Source organism: Miscanthus floridulus, chromosome 7 (genome assembly GCF_019320115.1).
Source record: "Miscanthus floridulus cultivar M001 chromosome 7, ASM1932011v1, whole genome shotgun sequence".
NCBI lineage: Eukaryota > Viridiplantae > Streptophyta > Magnoliopsida > Poales > Poaceae > Miscanthus > Miscanthus floridulus.
Window position 1 is genome coordinate 51,508,141 of NC_089586.1, and position 12,118 is coordinate 51,520,258.

General features: G+C 40.4%; 1 protein-coding gene and 1 pseudogene across 1 annotated transcript; one reads left to right on the forward strand and one right to left on the reverse strand.

The window, feature by feature from the left end:
* Positions 1-1,230: 1,230 nt before the first annotated feature.
* Positions 1,231-9,174, reverse strand: LOC136465506 (sulfate transporter 3.1-like; annotated as a pseudogene).
* Positions 9,175-10,409: 1,235 nt separating this feature from the next.
* On the forward strand, positions 10,410-10,730 carry LOC136465507 (galactoside 2-alpha-L-fucosyltransferase-like). The gene has a single exon (XM_066464210.1). It carries the CDS (start codon positions 10,410-10,412, stop codon positions 10,728-10,730), a length of 321 nt encoding a protein of 106 aa, XP_066320307.1.
* The last annotated feature ends 1,388 nt before the right edge of the window (positions 10,731-12,118 follow it).

Genomic DNA, 12,118 nt, shown 5'->3' on the forward strand with positions numbered 1-12,118 from the left:
GTGATGCTTCATAATCTTATGGGATTTACATTTTAAAAATGGTAATATTTTTAGGAAAAAAAAGAGAAAAGACCAAACTACGCATAACCCACAATCACACGTACATTATCCTCAATAAGCACTTCAGCTATTGAGTAGCAGCTACGAGTGAGGGTGAGGGGACATGGGAGTAGAGTCCACTTCCACCACAACCAAACGCGTACCGGTACTCTTGATCTAGTCCTCTCTTCTTCTACTCCGCTCTTTCCCCGTGGCATGGATGCACGTGCGCTAATCGGATTCGGTCGTGTGCCGGTGAGAACTGGGCTGCTACAGACAGAAAACATAATAATCACGATAACATATGTATGAGCGTGTTATACTGTTATACTGTTACTACAAAAAGATATTACAATCCTAATGTTTGGACATTGATTATATTGTTATACATATGTACGAGCGTGTGTTATACTGTTAGGTTCCATGCAAAAATGATGATTTTACCCTCTGAGTAACAGTAAAATTTTACTATATTACATTATGTCATTGCACGATATTTTCATCCATTCCCCTAGATATCATTGTTTTGAATATTTATTCATTCCAAATCTCCCACCGAAAGTATATACATATATTTGACAAGAAAAGAATGAACAAAAATACATGGATAACACATATATGTTTACATAGACAACAAGCTAGCCATTTAATTGGTCACTGGATACACATGGATGACATATATTTTAGCGAGCTGCTCATTAAATCAAGGCTACACTCGGGTGCTCCTGATAGTAGTATCATCATCCAAGTTTTGTGTCGTGAAACATCACGACACCACTTTTGCTGCACATAGTAATGAGAACACACTACAGTTAGGGGCGAGGAGAAAGCTTGCTTTGTACCTTAGAGGAGCCTTCCAAAAGAAGCAAAAACAGGGGATGGATGTTTAAGTTTTAGTAAGTCCAATACCTAGTACCAATATGAATAAGAGCAAAAATCACAGGAAAAGATAAGCATCAATTACCTTTTGATATTGTTGATAGGCATCGCGGCCAATAAACTGATGCTCATTTTTTGAGACATAAACCTGTAGCAAAAGTTCAACAAAGCAAAATTATAATTGAATATGTTTTCTTCAAGAGGATAAAAGAATAATCTTAAAAAACATTGAAATGCAACTAATATATGCATCCATGCGGACAAGTTATATAATTCTTACTACACATGGTTGAGGGTCCTCGTATCGATCAGTCAGACCATGCTCTCAAGGGCTGCGACGCTGTCCTTGACCATGCTCGGCCTGTGCGAGTGCAGCACGTAGGCGCACGATGCCACCGCCTCGCCTACCGTCAGGAAGATCCACTCGTCGCTGGTCTACTCCAGCACCTTGGAGCTATCCAGCTTCTTCATGATCTCTATCTAGCTTCTTCATGATCTCGCTGCCTGGTTTCGCCTGCTCGATCTTAATGAAAGACACACGGAAGAGCACTACGGAATCAGCCAGGGTTCATGCAAGCGGCATGATATGACATTTCAGAACTGTGCTGGAGTTGACAACAAATAAAGGACTAAATCAGCACTGGATGGATGGGAGTGTGTGATTGGTTCTGCTCTTACCTACATTCTGCTCTTACCTACATTCCCATCCGGTCCATGGACTTCCTGAGTTTGGCCAGCATGCTCGTCCCGCTCGTGTCGATGCTACTGACCGCTGCAGCATGAAGAAAATACAGATCAAGTTTCTAATGCAGATCGGTCAAGTTTCAGAGTTGAGAGAAAACCATGCAACTGATTACTCACCACCCATGTCAGGGACAACGTACTGCACGCCAATCTCACCCTTACCCTTGGTGCGCTCCTCCTCATCGTCGTTCCACCGTGAGATCCTGATCAAACCAAACACCGGTAGGTAGGACCCAGATCATTCTCGTCATCCCTCCATCGAGTTCAAATCCGTTGATCAACCTGCCTGCATTGCTTACCTCTCTCGCACGTAGCTGGCGTTGGCGAAGTAGATGGGCGTGCCTATGCGCAGCACGAGCACGCCGGGCATCGTCTGCGTGGCGGCATACTGGTCCATCCTCCGGTAGACCATGGAGTTGGGATGTTGCCGAGCTGAGCACCGTTGTTCGGGGCCGCGTGATGAACAGCAAGCACTACAAGAGAACAGATTTTAGAACGATGTTCTAATTTAGCATTAGCCTCGGCATTTTTTACCCCTGGGACTAAAGGTTCCTGCCCAACGGTCGTCCGCGGGGCAGGGATCTTTAGTCCCGGCTGGTATTACCAATCGGGACTAAAGGTAAACCTTTAGTCCCGGTTGGTAATACCAGCCGGGACTAAAGCTTTTAGTCCCCAGGTTTAGGTGATGCCCTAGGAATAAAGATTAATCTTTAGTCCCGGTTTGGCCCCCTAACCGGGACTAATTATCCCGGCCTATAGATCAGCTCATTTCTTCCTTCCTCGAGCCCGAGCCATTCCATTCAAACTCACTGTCCTCTGTTCTTCAGCTTGCTTTCTTGCTCTCTCCCCCTTCATTGGTGTTGCTCTTCGATTTTGGAGGTAACAAACTTAATCCTCTTATGTTTTATCAGTAGCTTATCTCATTTTGCGATGTAGATGCATGTGTAACTTTATATGTTGGACTTTATTATGATTTTATGTCATTTTTAGCTCAAAATCACATGATGATTTGTATATATGTTTGGATAAACGAAAGTTAAATTAGTTCATCAAAATCACTTGATAGTTTAGTATTGCTAGTATATGTAGTACATTTCATGGTTTAGTTAGATAAATAAATATTTTTATTTTTTTAATATATTACTTTAGAAATGAAAAATTTACAATAGTTTGCAAAAATAAGTATAGAAAGTAACTTGATATGGTGGATTTGATTATGATTTCTATGTCATTTTTAGCTCAAAATCACATGATGATTTACAATAGTAAAATCACTAGATAGTTTGGTATTTTACTATTATATATAGTACATATTTCATGGTTTAGTTGGATAAATAAATAATTTTAGTTTTATTTAAATATATTATTTTAGAAAATGTGAAATTTACACTAGTTTGCAAAAATAAGTATAGAAAGTAGATGACAACTGATACTGGATTCTCGGCCTCTCGTTCGGTTGCGAAACGACTGAGGCCAGAACTCCCTCTCATTATCTGCGGTAAGTGTAAGCAGAAGATTGTGATGGAGTACCGAGTCAAGAGACAGGGACCCAACAAGGGTCGTGTTTTCTATAAGTGCCCGGATCGCGATGTGAGTTTCTTACGCATTTGATTATTATGGCTAATTGATCTGCTTTTCTTGAATATTTTTGACTAAATATTTTTTGGCTTTAATTTCAGTGGGATGGCAATGGATGCGATGGTTGGTACTGGGAGGAAGATTATGCTACATACGTGCAGAATTCCGGGTGCGCTTGAGGTAGCAGTTGCTGATGATGAGGCAGTGAGCCAGTAGGAGAAGCTTATTGATATTCAACAGACGAATGATTTATCTGTTTTAGTTACGTACGGTCATGAAATAATTATGTTATTGAAGTGCATTGTAGTTTTAGTTTGTTTAGTGACAGTTGGGATTGCTTACGTTGTTGCCAGGCTTAGTTAATTAATCAACCGTGTGTGTGTTATCTATGTTGTGTAATAAAATACTTAATTATGTTCAAGGTTTTCATAATTTGTCGTGTAATACAGATTATGTCACGCCATTGGATGTATAATGCCGATCGCCGCTCCCAAGACTTTATTGAGGGCATGCACTATTTCTTAGGTGTGGCCGAGGCAAATAAGCGGGATGGTTTCATATGCTGTCCATGTGCCCTATGTAAGAATTTAAAGGAATATTCAAGCTCAATGAGTTTTCATTCACATTTGCTTAAGTCAGGTTTTATGTCAAACTATATATGTTGGACTAAGCATAGAGAAAGCGGGGTCATGATGGAAGAAGGTGAAGGAGAAGATTTAGACATTGATGACATTATTGCTTAGTATGGTGCCTTTGATGATACTACAATGGGGGAGATGAAGAAGAGGTAGCGGCAGAAGATGATCTCGGTGATGCTCTTGGCGATGCCATTCGTGATGCACAACAAGAATGCGAAAGTAAAAAGAGAAAGTTAAGTTTGAGCGCATGCTTGACGATCATAGGAAGTTGCTATACCCAACGGCCGAAGAGGGGCAAAAAATACTGGGTACAACACTGGAATTGCTACAGTGGAAGGCAAAGAATGGTGTATCCGACAAGGCATTTGGGAATTTATTGAACCTCATAAAGAAGATGCTTCGAAGCCAAATGAATTGCCCACCACTACGTATGAAGCAAAAAAGGTTGTCTGCCCTTTGGGATTAAAAATCCAGAAGATACATGCATGTCCTAATGACTGCATCCTCTACCATGGCAATGAATACGAGAATTTGGATGAATGCCCAGTATGTAAAGCATCGTGGTATAAGATCAGGCGCAATGATCCTAGTGACGTCGAGGGTGAACAACATCCTAGAAAGAAAATTCCCTGCCAAGGTTATGTGGTATGCTCCTATAATACCACGCTTAAAACATTTGTTCAGAAATAAAGACCATGCAAAGTTGTTGTGGTGGCATAAAGAAGACCGTAAGGTAGACAATATGCTGAGGCACCCAGCTGATGGGTCCCTAGTGGAGAGCGATAGACAGGGAATTTCCAAAGTTTGCAAATGAGGCTAGAAACTTAAGGTTCGCCTTAAGTACAGATAGGTATGAATCCTTTTGGGGAGCAGAGCACTAGTCATAGCACTTGGCCAGTTACTCTATGTATCTACAACCTTCCTCCATGGTTATGCATGAAGCGGAAGTTCATTATGATGTCGATCCTCATCCAAGGTCCGAGGCAACCTAGGCAACGACATTGATGTCTATCTGAAGCCATTAGTTGAAGAACTTCTAGTTTTATGGAACAAACCAGGTGTACATGTCTGGGATGAGTACAAACAAGAACACTTTGACCTACGAGCAATGTTGTTCGTAACAATCAATGATTGGCCTGCTTTAAGTAATCTTTTAGGTCAGACAAACAAAGGATATAATGCATGCACACATTATTTTGATGACCTTGACAGTATATATTTGAAAAGATGTCGAAAAGGTTGTGTACCTTGGCCATCGTCGATTCCTTCCTTTGAATCACCAAGTAAGAAAGAAAGGGAAGCATTTTAAAGGTAAGCCAGACCACCAGAAGAAGCCTCATAACCGAACCGGGGAAGATGTACTCGCAATGGTCAAGGACGTGAAAGTAGTATTTGGAAAGGGACAAGGCAGTGAATCTGTTCCCAAAGATGCTAAGAGACACACACCCATGTGGAAGAAGAAGTCCATCTTTTGGGAGCTACCCTATTGGTAAGTCCTAGAGGTCCGCAATGCAATCGACGTGATGCACCTGACAAAGAATCTTTGTGTGAACCTGTTAGGATTCATGGGTGTGTACGGGAAGCCAAAGGATTCACTTGAAGCACACCAGGACTTGCAGGGCATGAAAGAATGAGACAACCTTCATCCAGAGAAGACAGATGATGGACGTCATTACTTAAGTCTTGCTAGCTACACGCTTAGCAAAGAAGAGAGGGACAACATGTTCGAATGTCTAAGCAGCATCAAGGTCCCATCGGGATTCTCCTCTAATATAAAGGGTATAATAAATATGCCAGAGAAGAAATTCCTAAACTTAAAGTCTCACGACTGCCACGTGCTTATGACGCAATTGCTTCCAGTTGCTTTAAGAGGAATTCTACCTCCACATGTACGTCTAGCCACCGTGAAGTTATGTGCATTCCTCAATGCAATTTCTTAGAAGGTAATCAATCTAGTGGAACTAGCTACTCTACAGAATGATATGGTTCAATGTCTTGTTAGCTTTGAGTTGGTGTTCCCTCCATCCTTCTTTAATATCATGACACATCTCCTAGTTCATTTGTTGAAGGAGATTAGTATTCTTGGACCTGTGTTCTTACATAACATGTTCCCCTTCGAGAGGATTTATGGGAGTCTTGAAGAAATATGTGAAAGTCTGTTCTAAGCCTGAAGGAAGCATCGCCTAAGACTATGGAACAGAGGAGGTCATTGAGTTCTGTGTTGACTTTATTCCTGACCTTGCCCCAATTGGTGTTCTTGAATCACGACACGAGGGGAGACTCAGTGGTAAAGGAACTTTAGGGAAGAAAACATATATTGGCATGGAAGACGATTATTTCAATAAAACACACTACACAGTTCTTCAGAACTCGTCATTGGTACATCCGTACATCGAGATACATAAGGAGTTCTTACGATCCAAGTTTCTAGGGAAGACTGAAACTTGGATTAGGCAGTCAGCACATGGAAAGTTTCAGTGGTTGGTTGCGAAAAGAATGTCAAGGCAATGACAATATTGATGAGCAACTGTATTTGTTGGCTAGGCAACCATCGTGGCATATCCTCACGTACCAAGGGTACGAGATAAATGGGAATACATTTTACACAGTTGCCCAAGATAAAAGGAGCACCAATCAAAATAGTGGTGTTCGCATAGATGACATAGATCCAAATGGGAATATACAAACATATTATGGCCGCATAGAAGAGATATGGGGAACTAGACTACGCACCTAATTTTAAAGTCCCTTTGTTCTGATGCCAATGGGTGAAGCTGACCAGAGGAGGGGTAACAGTCGACAAAGAGTATGGAATGACAACAGTGGACCTCAACAATATTGGGTACAAAGATGAACCATTCGTCCTTGCTGCCGATGTGAGTCAGATGTTCTATGTGAAAGACATGTCTACAAAATCAAAGAGAGGAAAAAACAAAGACAACACAATGATCAATGAGCCAAAATGCCACATAGTTCTTTCTGGGAAAATAAATATAGTAGGGAATTGAAGACAAGTCAGACATGTCAGAAGATTATGAAAGAAATGTCCGAATTCCACCCTTCATAGTGAAGAAAGATCCAAGCATCATATTAAATGATGAAGACACTCCATGGTTACGACAAGATCATAACCAAGGGTCATACGTCAATAAGAAATTCACTGTTGTGCCCGCATGATACAACGATGCATGTTTAATATATTATATTTTAGAGATGGATATTATGTAATATGTTATGACTTCACATTGTAATATGTTTAACATATATTTTCAAATTTCACAAGTGTGTGACATAGTTTTAGAAAGTCTATATGAGATTCAAGAATTTGTGACTAGTGTTTGATAAAACTTTCTCAAATGGGAAAATGAGCTATGTAACAATTGTAGATCTTGCTGAGATGATCAAACTTGGTATTCAGAGTTTTTTCATCTGAGGTCATTTAGTGTCTCATTTGAGCAAGTTTGACCAAGTCAAATTTGTTCAAATGAAAAAACAACACTTTGACTCTAGTATTATGAACTCTAAATGACTTCAAATTGAAAAGTTTTGAATACCAAGTTTGTTAAACTCATCAAGATATACAATTGTTGTTTTGGTCAACTTTCCATTTGAGATAGTTTGGATGGCTCAAATTTGTGATTTTTAAATTTTGACGCCTACAAACTAGTTTTCGGAACCCTAGATTGTCTCAAATTTAAAAGTTTTGAATACCAAGTTTGTTCAACTCATCAAGATGTACAAGTCCTTATATAGGCCATTTTTCATTTGAGAAAGTTTGAACAAAATGTAGTTCAAATTTCATAAGTGTGTGACAGTTTTAGAAAGTCTATATGAGATTCAAGAATTTGTGACTAGTGTTTGATAAAACTTTCTCAAATGAGAAAATGAGCTATGTAACAATTGTAGATCTTGCTGAGATGATCAAACTTGGTATTCAAAGTTTTTTCATCTGAGGTCATTTATTGTCTCATTTGAGGAAGTTTGACCAAGTCAAATTTGGTCAAATGAAAAAACAACACTTTGACTTTAGTATTATAAACTCTAAATGACTTCGAATTGAAAAGTTTTGAATACCAAGTTTGTTAAACTGATCAAGATCTACAATTAGTTGTTTTGGTCAACTTTCCATTTGAGATAGTTTGGACAGTTCAAATTTGTGATTTTTAAATTTCGACGCTTACAAACTAGTTTTCGGAACCCTAGATTGTCTCAAATTGAAAAGTTTTGAATACCAAGTTTGTTCAGCTCATCAAGATATACAATTGTTGTTTTGGTCAACTTTCAATTGGAGAAAGTTTAGATGGTTGAAATTTATGATTTTTAAATTTCAACGCCTATAAACTAGTTTTTGGAACCCTAGATTGTATCAAATTGAAAAGTTTTGAATATCAAGTTTATTCAGCTCATCAAGATCTACAATCCTTATATAGGCCATTTTTTCATTTGAAAAAGTTAGTAGAACAAAGATATTATATTTTCTTTATTTTTATAGGTTCAACAAAAATTTCATATCATTTTGGTTAAAAATCGAGAAAAAATTGAAACATTGACGTTACAATAATGTGATAATAAATTTCCTATCGAATAATATTAGTTTTATTAATTTTAAGTTACAAATATATTTTTGCATTAACAAAATACTTAGTTTTAGTAACATTTATATTCTATATTCATAAAAGAAATTAAAAAACTTTAGGTTACAAAATTTTCCTATTTACAATAAATAATTAGTTCAATCAATAGTATTTTTTAAAATAAATATTGCAAAGTATTGAAGTTGCTATAGAATTAATTGATTAACCTAGTATTAAACACGGAGAACAAAATCAAAATCCCAGGCCTTTCAATTACTCTGGCGGGCTGCCAAAATTTTCAGGCCTTCAGTCCCGGCCCAGGCCAGGAACCGGGACTAAAGGGTGGGCGGAGTTGCCCGCCCAAAAATACCTTTAGTCCCGGCTGGTAACACCAACCGGGACTAAAGCTCCTTTAGTCCCGATTCGGCTTACCGGTCGGGACTAAATGGCGTTTAGTCCCGGCTGGTGTGACCAGCCGGGACTAAAGGGTCCCGGCCTATATATATCGAACGGTTCCTGCCTGTTCATCTTCTACTTTTCGATCTACACATCGATCTCGTCTCTGCCGCGCCCGGCCGTGTCGAGCTCGTCTCTGCCATGCCGCCGTCGTCGTCTACCCCCGCCCGGCCACGCCAATCCGCCCGCATCGCTTCCCGCCCGGCCTCGTCGTCGAGCCCCGCCCGGACGGCCGTCGAGCTCTCAGTCTGCCGCGCCGTCGTCATCTCACTCGGTCCGCGCGATCTCGCCGTCTCCACCGTAGTCGTACGCCTCGTGCGAGGTGCTCAGCTCGGCCCCGTGGCCGGCCAGCACGCCCATGCCCGGCCCGCCATCCGCCCCGGCTAGTTTATTTAGATAGCATTTAAGATAGTTTTTTAAGATAGTTTTTGACATATATGTTAGATTAAAATGTATTAAAATTTAATTAGTAGTTTATTCTTAGTTTTTTAGTTAGTTTTTAGATAGTTTTTGATATATGTTAATTAGATTTAAATGTATTAAAATTTAATTAGTACTTTATTTAGATAGTTTTTTATTATAGTTTTTGATATATTTAGTAATTATTATTCTATCTCTCTCTATATATGTGTTAGATTTAATTTTGTTTTAGTAATTGACACATGCATATTTTATTAGTAATTCTATCTCTATATCACATGCATATTTTATTTTATTAATTCTATCTGTATATCACTTGGATATTTTATTAGTAATTCTATCTATATCACATGTATATCTAGAGAGAGATTCTATATGTATACATATTCTATGTGTTGAGAGAGAGAGAAAATTGTATCTAGAGAGACATTCTATGTGTTATCACATACATATCTAGAGATATATACATATGCACTTATTTCTATGTGTTGAGAGTGAGAGAGAGAAAATTGTATCATTCTATGTGTATATATACATGTACTTATTTCCATATTTTTGGATCGAAAGTGTTTTTGATTCGATTCAAAGCATATACCTTATTATTATTTATCCTTATGAAATATTATGTGTTATTATATTTAATTGGATTTAGTAATCTCTCTATATATTTTAGTTCTTCACGCCGCCATTCGTCGGAGAGCTCGAGGCCATGTTCCCGAAGAAAGACGCCGTATTCTACCACCTGGGTCGGTACCTTTTCCACCCCAGCAACGCCGTCTTGCCGCGCTGTCACGAGCTACTACAGCGCCAACCTCGCAGGCGTTGGCCGCCTCGTCGGCATCCAGATCAGGGTGTTCCAGGACAAGCAGCCGCCGTAGCAAATCCTAGGACCAGCTCCTGTCCTGCGTCCGCGACGAGAAGCTGCTCCCAGAGACGACCACAAAATACAACGGCACGTCGTCATCCTATGGTGTCCTTGTGACGTCGCTGAGCTCATGGTATTACGAGAGGCTCAAGGGCGAGTACGGCGGCAGACTCACCGGCGGCGTACACCAGCCGAGCCACGAGGGGCGGCAGCGGTATGCGCAACGAAGTGCACAACGTGAAGTCGCTGAGCGAGATGTACCTGCTCAGCATGTGCGACGTGCTTGTCACCAGTGGCTTCTCCACGTTCGGGTACGTCGCGCAGGGCCTCGGCAGGCTGCAGCCGTGGGTCATGTCGAGGCCGTCCCCGTGGGAGGAGTGGACGGAGGGTCAGGCGGCGCCACAACCGCCATGCCAGCGCGCACTCTCCGTCGAGCCGTGCTTCCACTCGCCGTCGTCCTATGACTGCACGGTGAGGAGGGACGTGGAGCTGGACAAGGTGACGTCCTACATCTGGCGCTGCGTGGACGTCAGCTAGGGGCATAAAGCTTGTGAATCAATGCCGTGACAGTTAGTGGTAGCATTTGTCAAATAGGCGCCGTATGTAGGCACTTGAACCTACTCTGAGCTTGCTTTGTTCCTTTTTTCCATTTGGTTAAACATTACATGCATAGATAAGTTCAGCTTATAAAAGCTTAAATTGATAGAAACTTTTTAAAATCAGACAGAGAGGGAGGATCGTCACCTAATTTCATTATAGCATCTCCATAAGGGGACCCAATTATAATTTTGTAGTATCATAGAAAAAAAACTTAATTCAACAAGGGTCCAACTCGAATCCCTACTATAATTTATGAATGTCGCTAAACTTCCTCCTCGACCACATCTCTAAGGGGTGTGTAGGGAGCTCCACACTTCTTCCTACGAACACCCCCCAACTCACTCACGCGCATCTTTTAGTCCCACAACTCTCTTTCATGTCGCCGCCCTATTCCCCTCCCCCGGTTAAGCCCCTCGGCTTGGTGCAGTTCCGACGTCCGCCCCCTCCCCGATGAGGCACGTTCAATACGGCTTCTCTCCTCGCAGCAAGGCACCCTGACCCCACTTCGTCTCCTCTCTGCTTGTTGTCTGCGATGCTCCTCGTCCTCCTCAGCGAACCTATAGCTCAGTAGATTTGGAACTGATGGTAGATATGGTCTAATTATCAGTGGATCCTATATGCCAGCGCCTACTAGAATGGATTTGAGCACCCTTGTTTAAGGGCTCCTATTAGAGTAGGTGAAAAATATCAGACCATTAAAAAGTAAGGAGAGCCCTCATATCAAAAGTAAGATCCTAATTTGAGGGCTCGTGTTGAGTTGCTCTTACATAGACAGACTAGACTGATGGATTAATAATTATTCCAGAAATATATAACTCATGTTCATGATTATGACAGTCTCAAACTAGAAACTATGATATAGTTTTCATACTTGTAAGTCATATAGACACTATAGAAAAAAAAATCATATTTTTCAATGAACTGTTTCTTTAAAATAGGACTGTCCAATCATATATCTTCTTTCTCCTCATCCCCCTAGGCCCTATCTCATATCTTCTTATCGATATTATGGGCCCAGATATCCAAAAAAACACCCAGCCAGAACAGAATGCCCCGAATAATTTATGCAGGAGGCCCAAACTAGATAGGGTATCTCTCGACTACTTGGTGGATATATTGTATTACACTCAAAACAAACTCAGATGAAAAAGTCGTTAACTGCAAAGATGCAGATCTCGTCGAGTACTATAACTTTGATGCTGATTTTACCTCTATTCGACATTGTTAATAATGTCAAATATGATCCGAGAACTTATATTAAATATTTGGACTTGTAAATCATCTCAAATGAAAAAGTTGTCCACCGTAAAAATATATAGCAAGAG